This window comes from Cardiocondyla obscurior, linkage group LG14, assembly GCF_019399895.1.
Source record: "Cardiocondyla obscurior isolate alpha-2009 linkage group LG14, Cobs3.1, whole genome shotgun sequence".
In the NCBI taxonomy this organism is placed as follows: Eukaryota; Metazoa; Arthropoda; class Insecta; order Hymenoptera; family Formicidae; genus Cardiocondyla; species Cardiocondyla obscurior.
In genome coordinates, this window is record NC_091877.1 from 3,020,239 (window position 1) to 3,043,654 (window position 23,416).

The window sequence follows — 23,416 nt, forward strand, 5'->3', positions numbered from 1 at the left end:
TCAATTTGATTATTTAAAGTATCAGTTCCGCACGTGTTATTTGCGATTACGTATTAACATTGATATCAGCATTCGAGAGGTAAACGTTTTTCAATAAAAAAGTGTCAATATCTTTATTCTGTTATCTTTTAACACGTGTCACACACTTTTTAATGTTACCAAATAAAGAGCTTTAAATTTAAATACAAAAAAATTAACAATTATGTATTGTTTTAAGGTAGGATCGAACGACAATGAATTTTTTTAATGTAATAGCTATAAGAGCCATAATTGAAACTTTTACAAATTATTTTATTTTTTGTGGCTCATTGTTGCCACTTAAAACCGACGCTGATTAATTCTCTCGTTTGGTTTTAATGGTTGTATTAACGTGTTAGTTGTCAAGTCGGTAATTTTGAGATTTAATTTGATTTTAATATTTAATTAATATGTCCAGGTAAAGAAAAGAACCAGGATAATCGAGAGACTACCACGGAAAGAAGGAAGGAAGGAAGGAAGGAAGGAAGAACGGAAGGATGGAAAATAGCCTACGAACCTAACCAAAAGCTACAAATGTAAGTGAACATTTTGATAAAAATTTTGCGGATGGAATATTAAAATTATTAAATTCTTTTAAATAAATTTTAATCAGTTATCAATGAAGCTACATAGCTCTACATGTATATCGATATTACCGGTTGTCGACATTTATTTCTCAATCGCCGATAAATTTGAGAATATGAACAGTACCATTTGTTTTATTGCATAATTTTTTCATAAATTACCACGATATAATAGTATAGTATATTAATTAAATATTGCACATGAGGAAATTATCTCGTACGTCATTTCTTTTCGTGGAAAGTATGTGTTTTCGTGTTTGCATAATTACACTGTTATCCGCTAATAAATGGAGCGATTTTAAGTTCTCTTACGCAAAAACGTACGTTACTTGAATAGGTTTTACAAAAGCGACAACACTCGAACAATAATTAAATTTCCACATATTCTTTTTATTTCGGGAAATAAAAGACAAGTTTTTTTTCTTTTTTTTTTTACAAATTTTATTTTATACTTTTGAACAATTAAAAAAAAAAGACATAGATATTGTATGAAACGTAGTTTTATACGTTATAAAATCTAATAGATAACAAATTGTCGTAAAATATAATGATCGACAAATTAACAATCTGTATGAAACGGTTGTGTAGAAAGACGTCGATAGCACGGTAATTATTGATTCTAAAAACGCACAATAAAATATTTAAAATATAAAAAGTACGGGGGCTTTATATATATATATATATATATATATATATATATATATATATATATATATATATATATATATATAAAAGAACAAAATGAAGAATACGATAACAGCAGATGTTTCTTAAAAATCTATATTATCGATTTATTTAACAAATAGTACTTCTACAGTAGTACGTTACAAATTTACATCATTTATCGAGACAGATTCTGTAAATACGTATATGTACAATAATTATAAAAATCACGTGGATGTATTTTTCAATGATACATGTATATTTCTCCTATTCCCCTTTGTAAAAGGAAGAGACTGTTTCTCAATAATTGCCGTGCATTGATCGTCAGTTTTCACTTCGGGAAAAATTACATTTTAATCTTTACATAACTTCTCTTATATAAAACACTAAAAATTATCAAAATGAGCGCATCATTACGATAATAATACGACCCTATCGAAAGTGATACGGCTTACGTATTGCGCGCCCATTTTCATTACGGATAGGAACCCGGAAATAGGACCCTTGGCCTATGTCTGATATTTCTTTTTCTGTCTCTTTCTCTCTTTCTCTTTATTTTTCTCTTCTTGTTGCACGTTACAGATATTATTAATTTTCTCCATTTTTTTTTTTTTGCAATACACTGTTCGTTTATTGTCTTCGTCATTTGATCTTAAACGTGTTTTAATTCATTTTATATACTGTAAAATCATTATCCTACTTTAATCTCTCTATTTCGCAATCGGAAACGCGATTTCTTTGGAAAACCGATTATTAAAATAATACAAATTACATGAGTCACACATGTATACTTTTACATAGCACTCTTTTCGAAAATAGAACTCGATTAGGAGATGTGAATTGAAGTAGTTTTAAAGAGGATATCTCATACTATTATTATCGTCTCTATCCTCGCCCGTACTCTTTACAGATAATTTTCTTTTTTTTTTTGTCATTATTGCCTTAAAAGTTCCAATTACCGAATATTTAAATGCCGATGTTTTAAAATGCCATCTATATGTGCCATATATTGTAAATTCATTAACCTCGGTTAAGAATCTATTATTTAAATTAGTTGAATAAATATATTTTTATTTCTTTAAGAACAATTTTGACTTTTTAAAAGTAAAACTACGTTAAAATTAATAATCACATCATGTAACGTAAAGATTGCCGTTTCGAAAATTTCTGTAAAGAGAATTGAAAATAGCGGCGATGCCGTTCAGATCTAAATACACAATTTTTAATCTTACTTTAATACTGCCTTTGAAAAAAAAAAGACAAAAAAATAGTAACCTTTCGAAGTAGGCTAATGCGAAAAGTGACGTGTATAAATCTTTTTTTCTAAAAATAGAAAAGTTATTTTGCAGTCTTGTCGTTCGCGTATCTTACAAAGGTGCGTTTTTTTTTTTTCTAAAAAAATATTGAGATTATTGCTAATTATCAAATGCGTCAAAAGCGCACGAATTCAATTGTTATCAAAACGGTCAAAATACATCTTCGGGTCGTGTGTCTTCGTTTTCGCTGAAGTATTTAATTTCCTCGCCCGCGGTACTTTTCGAAGGATCTCGTCAAAATTCTCAACAACTTGTTTCCGCGACTGTGATAACGTGCCGGAAAAAAAAAAAAAAAAAGAAAAATAATCTGAACGCTCATCTTCCGTTCTGCCTCCCGTTTTAGTTAACGTGCTAACGATTATTAGTTATTCGTGTCGGGCTTCCCCCGGGACGTTTCCGACACTAGAAACCAATTCAAGCGTCGTTATCGCGCATGCTGACGAAATTGCGCGCGATGGTGCCTCGCGATCTTACTTACAGACTAGCAAGCGTGCATCACGACATTACTACACCTACGCACTTTTCTGCCTACTACTCTTAATGGATTAATCTTCTTTGTACATCATCGTGCATCATGCACTAGGAACAGATCAGCGGTTTGCGATGGAAGGGCACCGATCGATCGTCACATCGAAAAAAAAACCCTCGGCCTTTGCTAATTTTTGCAATTTTCAAAGTTAGCTAACAAATAAATAAATCCACAAGCACTCGTTCATTTCCACGTTTTAAATATTAAACGTATTAAATATTAATAAAAAAAGAAATTTCTTTTAATTTCCAAATTAAAAGAAACGCTGTTCTCAACAATATTATATTCAAATCGCCAGACATATCGAAAAGCGTCAGAATTAAAAAAAAAAAATAAAAAGAAAAAAAAAGAAACAAAAAATAGATTTAATATTTTATTTTCGAAACAAACCGCGATGTGACGCTCGATCGATGTTCTTCCGTGAAACACAGTATCTTACAGATCGTTTTCTTACAGCAGAGGTCTCAAGTATGCGTTTACGCATACCGTAAAACTGACTTTCGCGAATTAAGAGTGCGAAGAGTAAGGTGATGGTTCTCCTTTGATTCTGTCAGTTGCATACGTAAAGCGCGTAATCGTATCGATACGTTTTTTTTAGATAAATTTCTCATGCGCGAACGTAACTTTGCCCATGCTCAAGTTCAAGTGATACGAATTCCTGTCCGTTTACGGTTCGCGTGACCACTGAGACCGCTGTTTTACGGTGATATATCCGATCGAGCAAATAAGCACGTAATAACCGAGTCGTACGATTTCCACTTATCAATCACAAAACACGATGGGGTTTGTGTATTTTATATACACAATGTACACGTATGTATAAAATGCGTACGGCCACAGGAAATCGCGTACGCTATTCTAGAAAACCGTCCTGCAGTTGTAAAATCCACAAAAAGCTACGCGCGTTGCGGCCGATGCGGCGGCGCTTTCAAACAAAATAATCAGGAAAAAAAAAAAAAGAAAACGGACGACGCTGTTCCGTTCGTCATTAAAATACAAGTTAAAATTCTTCGAAATCGATAAATACTTAATCTTATTTCCGCCTCGTAATTTTGAGATAACGCGTCCGAAATAAAATTGCGGTATCACAATTTTCTTTAAAGAAGAATATATTTTTAAATTGAAAAAAAATTTATAACTTTCGCGTTAAATCGACAATGGTCTATTCTGCGATAAGTAATGCCGTTCCTCCACAATTTCTCGCGACGATATGTTATCAAAAGCGCCGAATGTTGAAATCATTTTTCAAATACTCTCCGATCGACCGTGTATTTTGCGCCTCGTCAACCGTGCGTGTAATTCTAGTTTTGCCTACCGCTATGAAAATGATAAATGAAAGTTCGGTCACTCAAACTCCCGCGGACGTCATCGTCGTTGTAGTCGCTGTCGTCGTCGTCGTTCGTCGTCGTCGTCGTCGTCATTACGGTCGCAATTGTCATGCTAACGACAGGAAGGACGCGGGGATAGGGATAAACGCCCGTCCCGGACCCGGTACCTGTCTGCTACAGCATCGCTTTATCCAGCACGCAGTGATACGTGAAACTCGCTGCCCGATGGGCGTCGGACGACGAGGGGTAATCGCGAGCGGCCTTCGCGGGTCGTTCCTCGCGCTGGGCCGGGCATCTCATTTGCCCTCTAAGATCTCTTGGATGCTGACGTACGTGCCGGTGAGGAAGCCCAACACCCCAAAGGAGATAATAGCGATGTTCTTCCACAACCGCCAGTTCCACTTGCCGAGGCCGTTCTCCTGCTCCCAGACGGTCACCAGCTCGATCACCGAGGGGAACATTAGGCCCAACGTGGACAGGCACACAGCACCGACGAGCGAGATGAATGGGCCCAAATTGGGGATCGCAATCGCCACACAGACGGTGAAGATCACCAACGAGATGCGAATAAGGTACTCGCCGAGCAATCGGCGCGAGCCGAAGTACTGCTTCGCGTTCTTCCAAATGATCTCCATCGGCACGTAAAACTGTAGCCCGTAAGTGAGGAAGATCGCGACAGCGATCATCAGCTTTGCGGACTGGGCCGGCACTTCGTCTTGCGGAGGATTCAGCGTGATGGAAGCCTTCGTGTTCTCGCCGTACTTCCAGTAACCGAAGAAGCCCACGGTGCTGTACAGCAACACGACGCAAAACATGCCGGTGTTGAGTACACCCGGGCAACCGATGAAATGCGACGGGGTTTTCATGTTGTTCTCCAACGGCATCACCTACAAATTACATATTTCATTAATCGATTCTTACGACAAGTGAACAAAATTATTTTCTACAATTTTTTAAAAGTGCATACGCAAGGATGAACGATTTGTGGAAGCCCGACAGTCATCTATCTATTCACACTGTTTTATATTTAATTATTGTTTTTCATATTTAATATTTTATATTTAATATTTTATATTTAATATTTTATATTTAATATTCAATTAATTTTCTAATATATTTAAAAAGTCATTGCCGATTCGTTCCATACGATAAACTTATTATAAACTTGCCGCGAGAGTTATGGAATGTTAACGTGACTTTTTTTTTTTTGTTATCGCAAGTTGACACGCGTCGCGAATGACCGAACATTCCATGACGCACAGACCAAGGCGTGCCATTTGATTTACGAGTACCGATACTCAGAACAATCGAACATGACCGTTAAGTGCTCGTACGTGTCCAGCAATCGAATGCAAGTTACTTCTGATCCTCAGAGTTGTAATATCTGTTTTCACGACGAACATTCTCCTCGAGCAGTAGCGCGCGCATAATTTCCCTATAGTATAATATATAAAATTGTAATAAAAACGAGCGGCTATACTTACAACGCCAATTCCCTCGAGAGCAAAGATTGCTGTGCCGAAGAAAAGCGGCAGCTGCGACCAAGTTGAGAAGTTCGGTACGTCGCTGATAGTGGGTAGGTCGTTGAAAATGTAATAAAAGGTGATGCCCATGCCGGTGGCGATCAAAACGTTTGCCACCATCGAGAACGGCGCGAGATACTTGAGATTTCTCACGAGAGAAAATACGATGAGCAACGGTAGCAGCGCGGCCATGTACAACCGCAAACTCTTGTCCGTCTCCGTGTAATAGTCGACGACTTCCTTAACATTGGTCGCGATAAAGACAATGTACACGCAGCAGCAGCCAACCAGATCGATCACCAAGAACGAGTTAATCGTCGCCCTGAAACGGAATTGAACGATGAATAAGTAATTATGGAATAAAGCGATACGTCGCGACAGAGCTAGAGGCAAAGTTGCAGAAGTCAATCTGCTAGGCTTTTGCTTTTATGCCTTTAAATGGTCCTGAACATAAAACGCCGATAACGTCTCTCCTCGTGGATAAACTCACTTGGCAAGTCTGGCATATTTTTGAACGGGCTCGGGCCCCACCAGGAAGGCCGCTTCGGCCACGTCAGCGAAGCCCAGACTAGGCGTCTGCAGCCGCCTGCACAGGAGATGGGCGGATTTGACCAAGATATGGACGCAGTAGGTGCAGACCGCGCCGATGAAGAAGGTGGCGAAGAGACCGAAGGCGAGGCCGGCATTGCGGAAGGCCATCGGCATTGCGAGTATGCCCGTGCCCAGGCTCCCCTTGAGCAGATGTATGAGCGTGTCGAGATCCGAGGTGGGATGGGCGAGCTTGCGATGTTCAAACGGATCGTAAAGGGCGGCCTCCTCGTCGGTCGGTCGCTCCACGAGCGGCAAGGTCGATCCATTCGTGACCGTAATGGGCACGTCATTTTTCTCGCACTTGTATCTGCAAAACCGAGGGCGTTAGCGTACCGCGGCGTAATCGCTGGCGAATAATTTCCGTGAATGGGACGTAAATTACGTATATATCGGGTGTCTTCGTGGATACGCCGCCGCTTCTTTCATCTACGAGCCGTTTGATCGGCCGTCAGAATACTCGCTCGGGCGAGATATCTAATCGCGACGATTACAGAGCCAGAGAGAAAAAAACGATATGGTTATAATCGAGCCCCCTTTTCCCTCTTTCCCTCCCCACCGACGAAAGATCGACGCCTCAAAGAGCTCGTAGATGACAAAATAAGAGCGACGGAATATTCGTCCCGTATACATATATTTTTACATCCCGTATGTATATATATATATATATGATATATATATATTTATTTATTTATTTTTCGCGTGGGATTACAAGTGTTACGTGGGACTTGGTACTGTTTTACACGATACGGTGTTTCCCTCGTGCCCGCGATTTCCATCGCGACTAATGATGCGAAAAGGGGGAATATAATGAAAGAGCGTGCCGTAGGTAGAAGGATTATCTTTCTCGCGCACTCGCATGCCAAGAGGAGACGGAGAGTGGAGGCGCAGACAGGACGCGAGAACGCATACATGCTCCTTTTCGCATGCATTCGAGAGGCATCTTCGCGGCAGAGATTTCGGCGTCTTTGCAATGGTGATTTCAGCTGCGAAGAAAGGAGAGATATATTTCGCTTCGTTATTGCGAGCCTCAAAAGCATTTCATGATCAAGCAGTTTGACATAATATCACAGGCAGAACGCGATATTTAAATAATTCGAGGAAACAAGTTTTTTTTTTTTTTTTTTCCTTTTTAATATAATCGTTTCGAACTTCTGCTGGGATAATTTAAGACTGTTATTAAACCAATCGAATAAATTGTAGAGCAGAAATATCTAGATCTCTCTAAATTGAACACGCCACGTCGTTTAAATAATACGTAATGTTCTGCGAATCCGTTCGTTGAATTTTTCAAACAGCCGTTGTCTCCTTCTGCGTCTGACTCTCCGTCCATTCGCGCCGAGAGAAGATTATGCGAATCAATCGCGGAGTCTTAACGCGATGGAACGCGTTACTTAGAAACCAAAAGCTGTATATATATTTTTAACCCGCTCTCGCGAATCGATCTGTATTCGAAGAATTGCAAAAGTTCGCGGCTGCATTTAGAATGATTTTGTCGTAAATTCGAGTATTTTATAAGCAAGAAATCAGCGCGAATACGGTACGCGATTAACACGTTGACTGCCGCGTGTAAACTTTCTCTGGAGGCCGTTAAAAAGAAATATGCGTACCTGGTATTACTTTATTACGAATAATAATTTTCACTTTATTTGTATGCCAAGTGCAATTTTGTCATGCGTACGTCATGCGATCGCTTTGTTTTTTTTATATTTATTTTTTTAAACATTTACTATCATTCGTTTATGAACAACGTGCCAGTCAACGTGTCAATTAATTGCTTTTTTGTTCGCCATATGTGTTCTCTCGGCGCGTCTGCTCATTCATACACCAAATCCCTTGGAACGCGGAAAAGAAAGCGTAGTGTGAACCGTCGTTTCGTTGGCTGGCGCAAACGACGAAGCTGAGTTTGCACGACCCATTGTCCGATTCTAAGGCGTAATTTTTCACGACGACCTATTTTCTTTTTTTTTTTTTTTTTTTAGTGAATTTTACTGAGTTTAATACGCACGACTTGAATAACGATTACTGTCAGTTTGAGATTTCAAGCGACGTTTGGTAAAACGATATCGTTTTGTTGTTAAAACTTTATGACGATAATAGCTTTAAATGCTGAATCCACACATTCCGCGTGATCGCACACGACGGTTCACGTTACTATCCCTTTTTTTTTTTTTTGTCTGCGTTATCTTCGTTTTCCGCGTTCGTCGCATTCACGCATGATCGCAGACGTACAAATTGCACTCTGAAATGTCGGACGATAGCATGTGGTCTGATCCTGAGGGACGGGGGGAAGGAGGATAATAGGAACGCGACGTGTCGGCACGTTAAAAATTAACGGTTAATTCATGAAGCATGCAATCACATCCTCGCTCTCGTAAACGGCGACCCGCGGTGAAATTTATTTTTCTTTCGCTTGCCGATTGAAAATGCGAGTGATTCGCACGACGCGTGTAACTCGTATCTCTACACAGGTACGATGTGTATATGTGTGGAGGGTGAGTCTGTTATATTGTGTGTTCGCGCGCGAGCTTAGACACAGAAAGAACGGGGTGGCGTTAAACTTGTTGAGAGAAAAATTGTAAAAAAAAAAAAAAAAAAAAAATTAATAATTAGAAGACGGTATAGGTGTTTAGGTATTATAGGTACCCATGTCTTTTAGGTGCGGTAGTTTCTCTCCCGTGGTCGTGCGAAACTTTCGGTCGAGAAAGTCCCGGGTCTGATTAGAGTCAATGTGTGTCTCCCGGAACGGTCATGTCACAACGTGGACCGTAGGGGAATTTTTTTGACGTCGCGTCGCGTTCGCAGGCGTTTAATACATACGGAAGGGCAGCCGCAAACCACCGCACTGCATCACCGCGACGCCCAGCGCCACGACGCAGTACGACGACTAACAAGCCTCCTTTTCGCCTGCGAGCCTTACGCACTTGACCGAGCGTTTTTTATTTTTTTTTTTCTTTTTTTTTTCTTTTCTTTTTTTTTTCTGAATTATTTTTTTACTTCGCTTTTACGCGTAGATCTATCATCCCGAATATCGATATGCCGAATACGTGTCCCGGCTGTCGGTCCACGGATTTTGCAAGCGTCCGATGATATTTTCGTGTCGCGTCCAAAAGTCCGACGGTCACGTCTGCGTCGTGTCGCGTCGCCGTTCGTACAAGTGTCATCGAGATAAAAAGCGTCAAGGAAAAGCGTCGATCCGACGGTGTCGCATTTTCTTAATTTTTGTTTTTTTTTTTTTTTTTTGTTCTCTGTCGTTATTCGCAGAGCACTTTCACATAGAGCCCGAATCTATGCTCGGAGTTTATACGCTAGTCTGGAATCATATAAATGCACATATTATACAGTAAAGACAAATCCTTTATCCTCTGGGAGATTAATTTGCATACCGCATGACCTCTACGCGATGCATTCCCGATCAGCGACGGAGAGAACCGTAACGATTCTCCTTCTGTTGCCGTTTTTTTTTTCTTTTCTTTTTTTCCGTTTTTCTTTCCCCCCCCCTCCCCCCCCGCGATACGAGGCATCGACGTGTCGGCTCGGCGCAAATTGCAAGGTACGTGTATGCACGCGACGCAAATTGATCCGGTTAATCTGCGGTGATGAATTTTCTTCCCGGCGAATGATTTCTTGCGTAAGGGGTATTACATTCGTCGCCGCACGTGTATCTCGCGGCGCTTTAAATTTACGAACGACCGCAAGGCGACCCCGGAGGAGCGCGCATGAATTAAACGCAATTAGAAATCAGTCGGCCTTGGCGGACAATTGACCGTACGGATATTCCGTTTAGTGAAATTAGAACGGCGCGAGTCGCGGCACCGAGAATAATGCAGGAAATCCGGGATAAATGCATTAATGCGTAAGCGCGAAGGTGTCAAAGATCAGCCGACCACGCGGCTCCGCGTAAACTGCGCGAAGGTCACGGGGAATTCGCACGTGCGAGGGAATCGGTTGCGTAAACGGCGTTTCAACGAGGTGAAAAACGGCAGCAGAAAAGAGCCTCGTCTCGAGCGCAAAGGATCCAAAGATTTCGTTACGGCCGCGCCGCTAAATCACCCGACGAAGGAAGCGCGTAATCGTTTGCGTGCGGAACGCCCGCGTTCACTGTTATCGCTCTTTTTCATCTGTCGATTGCCGCACTCGACGCGAAGGAGCTAAAGATTTCCTAGGAACGCATATCCGGAAAACCGACGGCTTTTTTTTTTCCGATTTTAGAAATCGTATTTCACGTATAAAAGTACGTTAAGCGGATAATATTTGCATTTGCACGTCCTCCTGGATGTTAATATTGAATTAAAACGCGATGAAAAGTTTTGTGATAAGGATGCAACGTCTCAGGCAAAGTCTTTTAGATCATGTCGTTCATTTCCATATTAAGACTGTAATTACGAGAGAAATCTGATTATTCGTTCGCTGTTTATTCACTAAATCGAGATAAGATTTTATTACAATCATGATGCTAATTATTCATCATCACCTGTTTGTTCATATAATAGGAGGGGAAGTTTTTTTTTTTTAATTATTATTTGCGAGATGACAATAACACGATTTACGAATCATGAATTCGGTAATGTTTTTAACTCTCGAGACATCAATCTTTTTCTTTTTTTCGGATAACTGCAATTCGGCGAAGAGCTTTACTTAAATTACAATTTAAATCTTCATAAAATTTTCTAAAAAGTAGAATAAAAAATTAATGTAAATAGAAGAAATGGAAATTTATATGTAAGAGAAGGTACTTTTTGAAATATCTTATTTAATCATTCGCAGACCAATGTCTCGAGAGCTAACGATGCTTTTTGCGTTCTCAATTAAATGAATCTCCCATTCGCATGATGTAAAAGAACATGACACAGTAAGCGGGTACATTTTGTACGCAACACAAACGAGCAACGTTCGCAGTCGTCTATAGATTCAGCAGGCGGCTGTTAAGCATCCCTGGTGCCAGCTACGCTACGAATTCTACGTCAGCGATCAGGCGGTATGCATGATTAGTACTAACAATTAGAATAGTTTAAAAATAACGGAGCAAGAATAAAACAGACGGGAATAGGGGTATTTTAGGTAATTCGGGCGAATTAAATTTAATGATTAAAGTAATATATATGTATAATAGAGCAAGAGAATAGTCGTAGAAGTACACACATTAAGAAAGAAAGAAAGGAGAAAAAAAAAAAAAAAAAAAAGGAGGACGGCGGAAAGGAAGGAGGAAAGAGGAAAAACGTAAATGCACAATATACGATCCTCGGGTATTGTTCTCACTCACGTTTGCTCGAGCATTTGGGTTTGGCAAGAAAGCAATGGTGATGATTGCTCGTGGTAGCAGATAGTGAACGCGCTCAACTATCGGCCGAGCCGTTCGCTCGCGGCTGATTTTCTCTAGCGGAGTTTCAAAGACACTTACTTGACAAGCACCACGTCTGAGAGTTCGGTTTTCACCCCCTGCTTCTTCGGCTCGTATTCCGCTATCATCGGGCGCATTGGCGTTCTCTGCAACATAACGATAAAGTGGCGTTAGTTAGAGCCAGCGTCCAAGTCCATCCCGAGAAAAAAAAAAAAATATAGACACTTTTAGCCTCCGGTTATAAATTTATGATATTTCTGGCGAATAAATATAGTCGACCGAGTGGTCACTCCCACCCTACGACGACGCTTTTAGAGTCAACTAGTTATCGTTAGAAATGTAAGATTATGGTTGGGGTTGAAGTTTTCTCAGCGCGGATTAATCGAGCGGAGTCGAAATGGGCGCGAGCTTGTCGGCGATCAACGACAACGAAATGCACCGGGAAGACGATGACGATGACCCGGCGGTCGTAATTGTCTCTTTTAGAGGGGAGTCGATTGGGCCAGGTCAGTTTTGCAATCGTTGAAAATGTTGCGCGGCCTCGCGTCGTCTTGCCGTCAAGGTTGCTCGTTTCGTTGAATAGCCTGCCAGGTTTTACGATCCGACTGAATCGCCGTAACAACTCCGCGATAAATCGGCGAACGGCTTTCGGTGCGTCATTCGCCGCGTGATGTGTCACGAGGAAATTAACTTCTTCGCTAACGCGCGAATTGAAAAAAAAAATACACGGCGGAGTCGAGTTAACTGTTTGCGGCGCGCGAGAATTTACGTTTACCGATTTTATCTAACTCGCGCCTCTTGCCCGTCGCGAAGTAACAAAATCCTATTCCTCGCTTAACGAATGAACGAATTATCTGGACCGCTGATCAAAGTACGTGATTCGTAAATATAATTTGTATTCACCATAATGTGGGGACGATCGTTCGTCGCCACCACCGACAGCGAGCTCATTTCCATTTCGTGCGAGCTGTCGGCGTTCCCCATTTTTGTCGTAAATTCCACCCTTTCGGACGTATCGAGAATTAGCTGCGATGGACGTCGTCGAGATCTCGCAGGAGGGACGTCATTCGCACCACATGTTATCTATCGGTATTATTTAGAGTTTCACATCAACACCCGATTGTTCGTGCCTAACGAGCCGAGATCCGAGCGCGAGGAACGTCGTACCACTTTGGGGAGGGCCTTTTCGTAGAGCGTATTCTCGCGGCCGGGGCCGCATCACGTTCGTGTATCTGCGTTCGTGCTTTTCGCGGGTCGGAGATGAACGCGGAGCGAAGGCGAAGGTCTATCTTGAGACGGCCTGGCCGCGCGGCACGATCGTCGCGGAGAGGAACGCGCGAGGATGAGCGCGCGCCGACGCGTGTGCAAAACGGGCGGTCGTCCACGTTATATGCTGGCGTGCGGATTAAGAAGTCGCGGGTTGTCCTCTCTGCCTTCTGGACGCCCTATCCGCGAGCGGGGATAGAGCGTCCGCAATCCGGAGCGCGCTTCTATGTACGGCACCGCGTGCGGCGCAGAAAAGCGCGGTAACCGCTGCCAAATCTTTCGGCGACGTCCGGCCGAGGACGGGCTCTTTATATACCGCGCGGCTACGAAAATAGGAAGAGCAAACCGACGCGCTGCTCGCGAGCTCACGTGAATCTCTGCCGGCCATCTGACCGCTAAACCAGGTTTAAACAGGATCCTGTTTGAACGGGACGACAGACGGAGTCGGCCGATTTGGCTCGCGAATTAGAGGCCGCGCGGATATTTCATCGGCGGCTCCTCGACCGGAGGATCAATCGGCGTAAATCTACTATATCCGTGGCCAAATATATATATATATATAATGAATAACGATACGCAAATAGGGAGAAGTGAAGAAGAAGTTACGCTGCTCCCTCCTAGATGTTTGCCCAATTTACTCCGCACTCAAGAAAACGACGCTTTACATTTCCTCGTCCCGCGAAACTGAAAGGCTTCTCGGGACGCTAATGCGCTGCTCACGCTCCGGAAATAGACGTGTCTTCAAATACAATAGTTCCACGATGTGTCGCATTAGGATCGTTATTACGATTTAGGTCGGTGCCGATGGAGCGCAAACCTGGGCGAGTAAACGAGTTTAGAGTGCAACTGAAAATTTACCATGTTGAATCTAAAAATATCAATGATACGACAAATGCGATTTATCAATACAAACGAGCGCTTGTTCGAGCATAAAAATACCCATCTTAATTCTTCACGAATACATCACTTACGCTGTCAAGCGTTTAACCACCGACTACGTCATCCTTACGTAAGCAAAAGAATAATAAAAAAATAATTGCGTATCATTGCGTTTGAACGAGTATACAGGATGTCTCCGGTTTCGCGCGACGACGATTAAACGCCGGCTTCTGAGATAGTTTTCAGGCAAAATAAAAGCATTAATTTTCTTTTCTTTCTTTCTTTTTTTTTTTTTTTTACTTTGGTTGTAATAAAGTAGCTCAGAATTTTTCTCGGTGCGATTTTCCGTAGAAATTAAGTCGGACAGTGTGCGGTATCTACGATGCTTATTTTGGGCACTTGGAAAGTGTCGTCACAAGAGCAACAATGCGAGACGCGTCCGTAACGGCGCCTACGCGTAACATACCGCTGCGTTTCGGTCATGGTGAACGTCAACCACGGACACAACGTTGGGAGACAACGTCTGTGCGTCCGCACACTCTTGCGTGTGGCGTGCGTTCCTTCCCCTCCCGTTTATGAGACAGTTTTCTCTGTGCGACTTTGTAAAGAGCGTTGCGTGTACCACGCACTTCAACGCGTGGATCTAGAGATTCGCACACGTCTCAAGTGATAGGCGTCTTGAAGCGAGGGACGCCAGGCAGTGTGTGATATTCGCACACTTACGTTCAACAGTGCAAAAACCCACCGGAGAACGCGGAGAAACCGCTCGGGGAGAGAGACCCGGTTCCCGCCGTCCTTTCCAATTACACGGCTGCGCGTAGGTCGGCGCGCCTCTCGCGCCGGTCGAATTCGGCGTCTATTTTTGCCTTCGTCGAGGCGAAAACGAAGCGAAGCGTGTAGCGTAGCGTTCCCCCGCGTGATGAAACCGGGAGAGATATCTGCGCCGCGCAAAAACTTTACTCCGTATACCAAATCTATGAAATTCAAACGTTCGGATTTTACTTTTTAATATCGCAAACTCGCAGGCTGAACTTCCCGTTACGCGCACCTAAACGACTTGTCCGCGAAACTATTTCGAGAGACCAGCAACCGTTAAAAGAAAAGAAAAAAAAAAAAAAGATTAGACCTGCAAATAATTATTTATCAAAAGAAATAGGTAAAGATAATGCAATTAAAAAAATATAATAATAAAAATTGCTGTTACGTTCCAGCAAATGTGTTAAAAACGAACGTTTCAGCGTGCGGCAAATGCGCTCCCGTTAATGAATGAAACGCAGCGGTAGCCCTAATCGCGCGGTAAGCGGAAACCGCGAAAAGTAATCGCGGACGTAGGGTAGTTTAATCAGCGGCGGAACGGGGGAAGGGATAAAAAGCGATATCGAAATGGGGGAGTCGGTGCGGCCGAGGCCTTGAAGGCTAATCGCGCATGGTCGTTGTGTCATTAGCGGTAAAATATACATACACCAAGTCCACGAGCAAACACCGGCGCGAGATAACGCGATGCTAAATTCGTGACAGTCGTTAAATGTATACCGATATTAAGCAATCGTGCAAATTGCCGTCTGCCGGCGCATATTATTTTTCCGGGTGTCGTTTCGCACTGCGCGTAATAAACAACGCTAAGTATAAAGAAGCTTCTTGCGTCGTTCGGGATGAAAATCATCTCGACGATCGGAACCCGCTGTTACTTGAAAAAGAAAAAGAAAAAAAAAAAAAAAGAAGAAAATGTACGGAACCTACTTTCCTCGGATATTTTTGTTAATTATTTTAATTATTGCTTTCCACGAATACTCATTTATTTATCACGCTGCTAATGATTATTGCTAATCGAAAATCCTCTCGCAATATCACGAGCTAATTTAAATTTGCATAATCGGAACACGTTTAAAGTATGTACAAGTTTTATTTTGCATATATAAGCAACGAGCAAATTTTTTTTTTTTTTCCTTTTTTTTCTTTTTCTCTTTCTTTTTCTTTTCTGTTTTTCTACGAATGTACGCAGAAAATTATCATATTGATGATGTCGTTGAAAGGAGGCAGTTTTGATGTTTCGAGTCGTCGAAAATGTTAAACAAATCAAAGCAAAATTCTGAATTAATTCAGTGATATATATATAATGTATGTAAATTTATAGCATCCGCCACGTTCGTTTATTCCTGTTAATATAAATAATTTTGTGTACACGTAAGCGGTCGCAAAATAAATTAATTATTTAAGCTTTTATGAGACGTAGGTTTCGCAAGAAACGTCCAGGCGTCTTCCCTATCAATAAATAGACGATTGGAGTTGATGAGTTTAACGGACGTACGCCGTTCAATGGTAGTCTAGACTGATAAAGCGCGACGGCGCGATTTCGCGATAGGCGTTTCGATTCATTGCTATCGATAATGCCCCCTGATTGAACCGTTGAAAAAGAAGTCCGATCGGCTCGCGAGCGCCAATAAAAACGGCCGTGTCCAAATATAAACTCCGCTCTTTAACGAGCGGCCCCCGAATCGTAAATCGGCGCAATGGGCTCTCTATTGAACGAAATTGCGGCGTATTAGAGGTCGCGGCTTTTGCATTTCTTTTCGGCACAAAGCCTGGGTCGACTTCAATGCCACAATAGCGGCGAATTGCGGGGCCCGGGGTGTCTAAATGTGTGTGATCGTGTCGGGGTCGACCCGTTCGCGCCTCATCTACAGCGTACGTACGTATAAGCTCTAATGCGAATCAGCTCGGCGACGGCGACGGCGGCGAAATAACGAATTGACAAATCTGACAGCAACGTCACATCCTCATCTCGACAAACGGTGCGTTACGCACGGCTGCATACGCGTGGGAGTCTCGCACTCTCGTTCCCGCTGCTGTCCCTGAATTATGCACCCGTCTATTACACGGCAGTGCTTCTCAAATTGATACGCGAGTTCTTACATCTGCAGTTTTATTTAAAACACGAGGAGCTCTGGGTCTCCTGCGTAAAGCAACCACTCGGCCTCTATATTGATACGCTTAATTATTACATTAGTCACGTTGGAGCGTAAAAGAGAGCGTAAAATTATTTTTGCGACGCAGGGAAGAAGAAGAAAAAAATCAACTCGTTAATACGTAAAAAAAAAACTTCTGGATTAAATTAATTTAAGATTTTAGTGAGGCATCGTATTCAATTATAATTTGTGTTAATTAAGGCGGACGATTTATACGTATACGCCACGCATTTGCATAAAAACTTTCGAAAAGAAAGAAAGAAAAAAAAGAAAAAAAGCTTGAGGCAAAGGAACGGCGAAAAATATTTCATTGCTAAAAGAAAAAAAAAAAAATTTAAGGAACAGGATGCTGCGCAGCTGTTGGACAAGTGTTATAAGATACACGTGCGTAGCGCGTGTACATTGTCGTTGAACTAGCCGTGTAATAGCATTGACCTTCTTAATCTGGTTGCGTGGTTCGGCGAAATCGTGACCCGGACGAATCAGATTCGTGCAATTATGCCTTGTCACCGGAGACAATGGAGCAGCGGAAATGTTTAAGGAGTAATGAAACATAAGAGGCGACGCCGACAATTTAAACGTGACGTCGTACTCTCGCGAGACAATTAATTTGCGACAAGTACGTCGTATCTCCGTCATATTAATTTTTTTCTTTCTTTCATTTTGTTTAATTTTTTTTTCCTCTCTTTTCGGCCATTATTCGATCTTTTCTGCGTCGCTCGGATGACTAATCTTGACCGGCCGGTCCTTATATAACCAGCCGGGGCGAAAAGGCTGCGGCCGGCTCTCGCGTCCCCTCGCGGCTCAGCTCTCCCCGGCGGAATTTGCGCGGATCGTCCCCGTCGGATTCCCCCCGAGGGCCGTCCGGTTTCACCGGGACACCCGGTACAGCGTCTCGAGACGACTCGCGTGACTTCTATTCCCCGGCGGACCACTGAACTCCAACGTGAGCCCGGCAAGCCGAACGCAGCCCCACGGCGCCTCTCGTGTTCCTTGCCGCTCGATGACCACGACACGTGCACCGCACGCACGAGAAACTTAATTGCGGACACGAAATAGACGAAGCTCGTATTAATACCCCGCGCGCATGAATCACGCCCACTTGGAATTCTCGCTACCTCAACAGTTACATAATTCGCACTCGGCGGAGAGAGATCGGTGTGCCTTAGACGCCAATATATGCGGCGCCTAGCAGCGACGGCGGTCTTTCATTTTTCTGAAGAATTCTCTATTTTAGAATTATTGCTGGAAAATAAGTCACGTTGCTAGTTTAGTCGGATTCGATTGCGTTCATAACTAAATTTTGACATCGTAAGCTTTTATTTTTTTTTAATATACGCCGTTCACAGATCAAACTAATCGACGCCACTTATTGTCTATTTCTTTCTTTCTTTCTTTCTTCTTTTGTATTTTTTTAATTTAATAAAAAGAGCTCGATTGATAAATTAATGCGCGAATATTTTTTGTCATATCGTATCACAAATATTAGATATAATTAAAGACTCAATTGGCTCTACGTCTGATTCTCAACGCTCCAAGTTCGAAGAACCGCGCTCCGATCAGCAATTGTTTCGCGAGCGGAAGTTTAAATATGCGAAGTCGAGTTAACTGGAGCGTTTCATTCGACTTTAACGAGCGGGGAAAAAAAAGCCGTGCTCAATACGAGGAAGCACGAGCCTCCGTCAATGTCGCACCTTGGTGCGCACCCAGACCCAACGCGTTTTCACGATGACGGAAATCAAGCGGCGCCCATGATCATGATCCTACCGTCATCGTTACTTCGAGATAGAGAAAGAGAGAGAGAGAAAAAAATAAAAAATAAAAAGAGGAAGAGCAGCAAAAAAGAAACGGCGTAGGACGTCCAAACGAAATTATCGGAGTTCGCCAAAGTTGAAGAACGCGGGGCGTACCAGACCCGCAGGAACAGCGACGGAACCGAAGAACAGGACCAGAAAGAGGGGACGGCGAAGTATAGGAGGGAGATAACGGAAGGAAGAAGGGGAAATGGCGAAAGACGAAGAGAGAGGGGAAAAAAGAGAAACAGGGAAAGATAGGAAGAGGAAAGGTGTCAGTTGAGGAAATTTCCATGACGTAGCTCCTCCGCCGCCGTGCCACTTGCCATTGTCGCTAGAACATGTCACGAAGCGCGGACTAACCGAAGACGAAAGGGATCTATGGAATTTAAAACAACTTCAGCAACTCTGGCTTCGATTGCGAAAGAAAATAGCGGGAGACGCGGTACGAATAAGGGGCCCCGGTGAGAAGCGAGAGAACCGTAGAAAGTTTCAGTCTAAAAATCGCGATGGTAATCTTCAGCAATAAAGGAAACTCGAAAAAAAGAAAAAAATATAGCTTCGTTCGCAGAGATGGAAGAAAAATTGCCTGTACCGGCAGTGCACGATTTCTGTTTATTATCCGCGCAATGAAAATGAGAATTAGAGCTCTGTTCTCGGGTTAAATTTAACTCGCGAGACGGCTGTTGTGCAGACGGTTTGTTCACCGCGTGGCATCGATCGCCGATACAAAGTCAACGCACGGCCAGTGAGTCTCGAGGAAAACCACCTCGTTGTCAATCGATCGGGGTCACAGCGCAAACTAAATGTTCGAGCAGACGAAATAAAAAGCAGCGTTTGTTCGCCAGAGGAAACGAATAAAATAAAAAAAAAAAAAGAAAAGAAAAAAAAAGAAAATAGAAAAAGAAACCCCGCGCCGTCAACGATTTCAAAGTTTTATGTTTAATGACTAAGAACGCTAAGTAGCCTTTATTGCGTTAAATTCCATTTCATTAAAAAATAAATGGCGCCAGGAGGGTGCACGTTAGTCGCTACGTAATCGAAAAAAGCCAAACATTATTGAAATTTTAAATACCCGCGTTGCACGACGACGAAGGCCGGTTCGAAAATATATTTTTACACCGTGACCGAATTTTTCCTCGCGTAATCAACGCGCTATGCTTAAGTTATAATTCTGCTGGGCGCTAAAAAAAAGAAAACAATTATTTTACTTTGCGCAATGATTAATGCAGAGTGTCACGCGTTATCGCGCGATTTCTCGTAAATTGAATCGACGTCTTTTCGAAGACGGTTGGACTTCCGGTCGCGCTTATCGCATCGCGATATGATGTATAAGTTACCAAAAAACAGACAGCGGTGACGCGGCGCCGGCCGTCAGGCAAAGTAAAAAAAAAAAGGGATCGGAAAGTTTTAACGAGCGAAAGAATTTTTTTTTTTTTTTTTTGCTACGTTCCCAGATAATTTGCGATATTGCACGAATGACGCAATCCGCACATTTTCCACGCACGCTACTTTAATTCAAGGAGAACGATCGCCGACGATTCCTCTGTGAGTCGCGACTCTTTGCCGCGTTGCATTTCACGATGATTCAGAGGGGAAAACTGACTGAAAGATCGCAGAATTTTCAGCTGATCGTTATCGCGAAGTATCGAGGCAACGTTGCGTTACGTAGTTCGCGAGAATACTTCCTTATCTCGAGACTCGAAGTCATCGATTTACCTACATTGCGTAACGTAGATGTTAAAGTTTACACTACCGAGTTTACGACGATAAGACGAGAAATGATAATGCCAGATTCGCCCTAGAAATTAGGTGGTGTCGTCATCGTTCTAAAATAATTTCTTTACAATCAACAGGTAACCGTCGAAAAGAAAAAAAAAAAAAAAGGAGAAGAAAAATTTTCAACTACTTTTTATCTTAAAGTGAAAAATGGTTTAAAGATAGAATTTAATTGCGACACTGCCGTCGCGATCAACAATTGGGACTTATGAATAATTGATACATTTCATATATTTATTCGTTTTACATATCGGAATTAAATTTTATTGAAAAGGTTAAAGAGTGATTTCATCGAGCGTCGGTTCGTGCATTCTAATGAGCGCCGGTTGATTTTCATCGACTGCAAACGCGATGGAAAGGAATGCGAAATAGTCGAGGGGGAACAATGTGGCGTTAGGCCTGTCCGACGATCCGCATAAATGCGTTCACCTAATTACACAATTGCCATCTGCGCATGCAGAATGTGCGTAATCGACCGTGACGCTCCGAATTGCGCGTATCCGTAATGAAGCGCATTACCCGGAATCAAAACCTCTCGCGTGATTCTTATCAATTTGCGGCGGCGCGAAGTTTCAATCTGCGCGCTTCGTGCGATCGTAGTTTAGTCGCGTCGCGTGGTCTTTTTATTATTCGCACGCATATTTTGTTTCATGCCGGATGCGAATAAACCGTGCAAAAGCGAGGGCGCGGAAGTAGGCTGAGGCAGACCTAACGCCGATATCGCTCGTGCAAATGTCGATGACGTTTACGTGGGCAATATTACCGCGCGACCGTGCCATGTGACGATTGTACACGCGCGATAAGAAACGCGTATATGTCAATGCCGCGAAACGTCTTGACGGTTCGTGTCACTGTCTCTCGTAATTAGCAATGGAAATTCGAACGGTGCGAGCTGCGCTGAATTTAACGGTGATTTAACGAAGCCGGAGGGGGATTTAACGAAGCCGAAAACTCGCTGCGTAAAACAGGACGGAAGTAAGGCGCTCCGCCCTGAAATGATTATCGTTTTGCCGTTTCTAAAAATATCGCCGTTTCACGTTATTCCCATCGGCGAGAAATCGATAGGATCCGGCGATACGCGGTAATCTCGTTACTTCGATAGGAGATAAGTTTCGGCACGGCTGGAAAATTGATTAATCGCGCGGCGACTTTTAATGTATCGGTCAGATTAGCGATAGAGGAGAAGTGACGAGTTTGATGACGGATTGGCGTATAAAATTTGACGTAACGATAAGACGTTCGGCGTAACATTTGATCGATTTACTCACCTGAATTCGGCCGTGCACCGGTACTCCGAGACCCTTGGTGTTGTGCGACATTCTTGAAATTGGTATCGGCGTTCTCCGGTATCGTTCTGGTCTCAGAAGACTGGCTAGCTCCGGGTATGCAAACAGACGTATATAAATATGCGTGTATAACTGTATATACTTATGTATATACGATTCCTTCCGCTCTCTTTCTCTCTCTCTCTCTATCTCCTCTTCTCTCTTGCTTTCCGACGCGGTTATTGCGGCGAGCGAAGAAGGCGGAGGTGCTCCGTTCCGAAATTCGAGCTCCAACAGGCGAGGGAAGCTGGCGTCGTTTGGTGTGAGTACACACGCACGTGTACGAGAATGAATGAGGAGAATTGTACCGCGTGCGCCTATTTATACGCGGCGGTGGGCGCGCGATAATGGGCTAGTGCTCGTTTCTCGGACGAGCGCGGACGTCGCACTGATCCTTCGTCCTCTTTCCACGTGAACTTCCCTCCGCAGAGATACGGCGTGGTAACGTTGAGGAAATAGCCCCGCGGGTAGGAGCAGAGCGGCAGGGAGGGTGGGGACAGTTGCTGCCAAAGCGGTGACCACAGGAGGAGAGGAATCTGCGAGGTTGATATGTCGGAGGAGCGTCGTGGAGTCTCCTTGGATGTGGCCAAATTTTTTTTTTTTTTTTTTTTTTTTCGCGAGATTAACACCCGCCGAATCCACCCCTTGTCTCCCGTGCGTCGAGGGTGAGGTGGGTGGCCAGGTCGAGACTAGGAGACAATTTTCGGCCGCAGTTCGCCAAGACTTTTTCAAACGTTGGATCCTAAGGTGTGTGTGTGGCGCGCCGGCGGATCGCGATCGGCGAAGAGACTCGCGCGGGAATGACGGTGCGCGATACGGAAAGTCGCGTCGCGGTTTCTCCGGTTCTCCCACTACTTCGGAGTGGCGGGTACCCTCTTCGTCCCTTTCGACGTGCCTGCCCCTCCCTCGGACAAGAACGCTTATAGCAACCTCCTCGTTCGACTAGATCGGCTCGGAGGCTCCCCCTCTTCGCGAAGACGTCTCGCCGAACCTCCGTCGAACCTCCGTCGCACCCCTCCGTAATCGGATTTTAACCACAGCTCTTTTATTTCATATTTTTATTTATTAGACAATTTTTTCGTTTTTATACGCAATTGCTCAATCGATTCTTTAGACGTATATTTGTTTAAAACGTATAAAGAAATAAATTAAAGAAAAAAAAAAAATTAATTTATGTAATCTGTTCGGTCGATCCGTTTGGAAATAATTATGTAAACTTAAACAGAAATAAATCAGATAGGATTAACGATCGAGAGACGTGGCGACTCATCCGTAGTCATGAAGACTGGTACAGCGTCTTTTCCGCTTTTCTTTTTTTTTTACGTCAAATTTCCTTAAAATTAAGAAACGTCCACTGCCGCGAATTTATAACAATGCGGTAAGATTAAAAAAAAAAAAAAAAGAAAAAGTTAAAACTCCAGCGATTTTCGTAACAGTAACCCGATATTACGTTTACGATTTCGCTATCTAATATCGCAGGTAACGCGAAACTTGCTGGACGGCGCCTCGCGTACTTCT

At 43.0% G+C, this 23,416-nt stretch overlaps 1 protein-coding gene across 2 annotated transcripts; it reads right to left on the reverse strand.

Annotated features, from left to right (window-relative positions):
- Positions 1-1,016: 1,016 nt before the first annotated feature.
- LOC139107894 (proton-coupled amino acid transporter-like protein pathetic) lies at positions 1,017-22,765 on the reverse strand. 2 transcript variants are annotated; one of them, XM_070665776.1, is made up of 5 exons: positions 21,842-22,765; positions 11,951-12,036; positions 6,452-6,859; positions 5,923-6,283; positions 1,017-5,325 (listed from the first exon to the last, which is right to left on the reverse strand). In XM_070665776.1, exons 1-5 carry the CDS (start codon positions 21,890-21,892, stop codon positions 4,735-4,737), a joined length of 1,497 nt encoding a protein of 498 aa, XP_070521877.1. In that variant the 5' UTR covers positions 21,893-22,765; the 3' UTR covers positions 1,017-4,734. The 2 variants fall into 2 exon arrangements, with proteins under 2 accessions (XP_070521877.1, XP_070521875.1); XM_070665774.1 differs by lacking the exon at positions 21,842-22,765 and adding an exon at positions 12,794-14,710.
- Positions 22,766-23,416: the final 651 nt, after the last annotated feature.

Excerpts from the sequence above, each read along its gene's own strand:
- LOC139107894 (XM_070665774.1), bottom strand. The coding sequence starts at position 12,874 with ATGGGGAACGCCGACAGCTCGCACGAAATGGAAATGAGCTCGCTGTCG. Across the intron at positions 6,284-6,451 it reads AAATATGCCAGACTTGCCAA|GGCGACGATTAACTCGTTCT; the intron begins GTGAGTTTATCC and ends ATTCCGTTTCAG. Across the intron at positions 5,326-5,922 it reads CTCTCGAGGGAATTGGCGTT|GTGATGCCGTTGGAGAACAA; the intron begins GTAAGTATAGCC and ends TGTAATTTGTAG.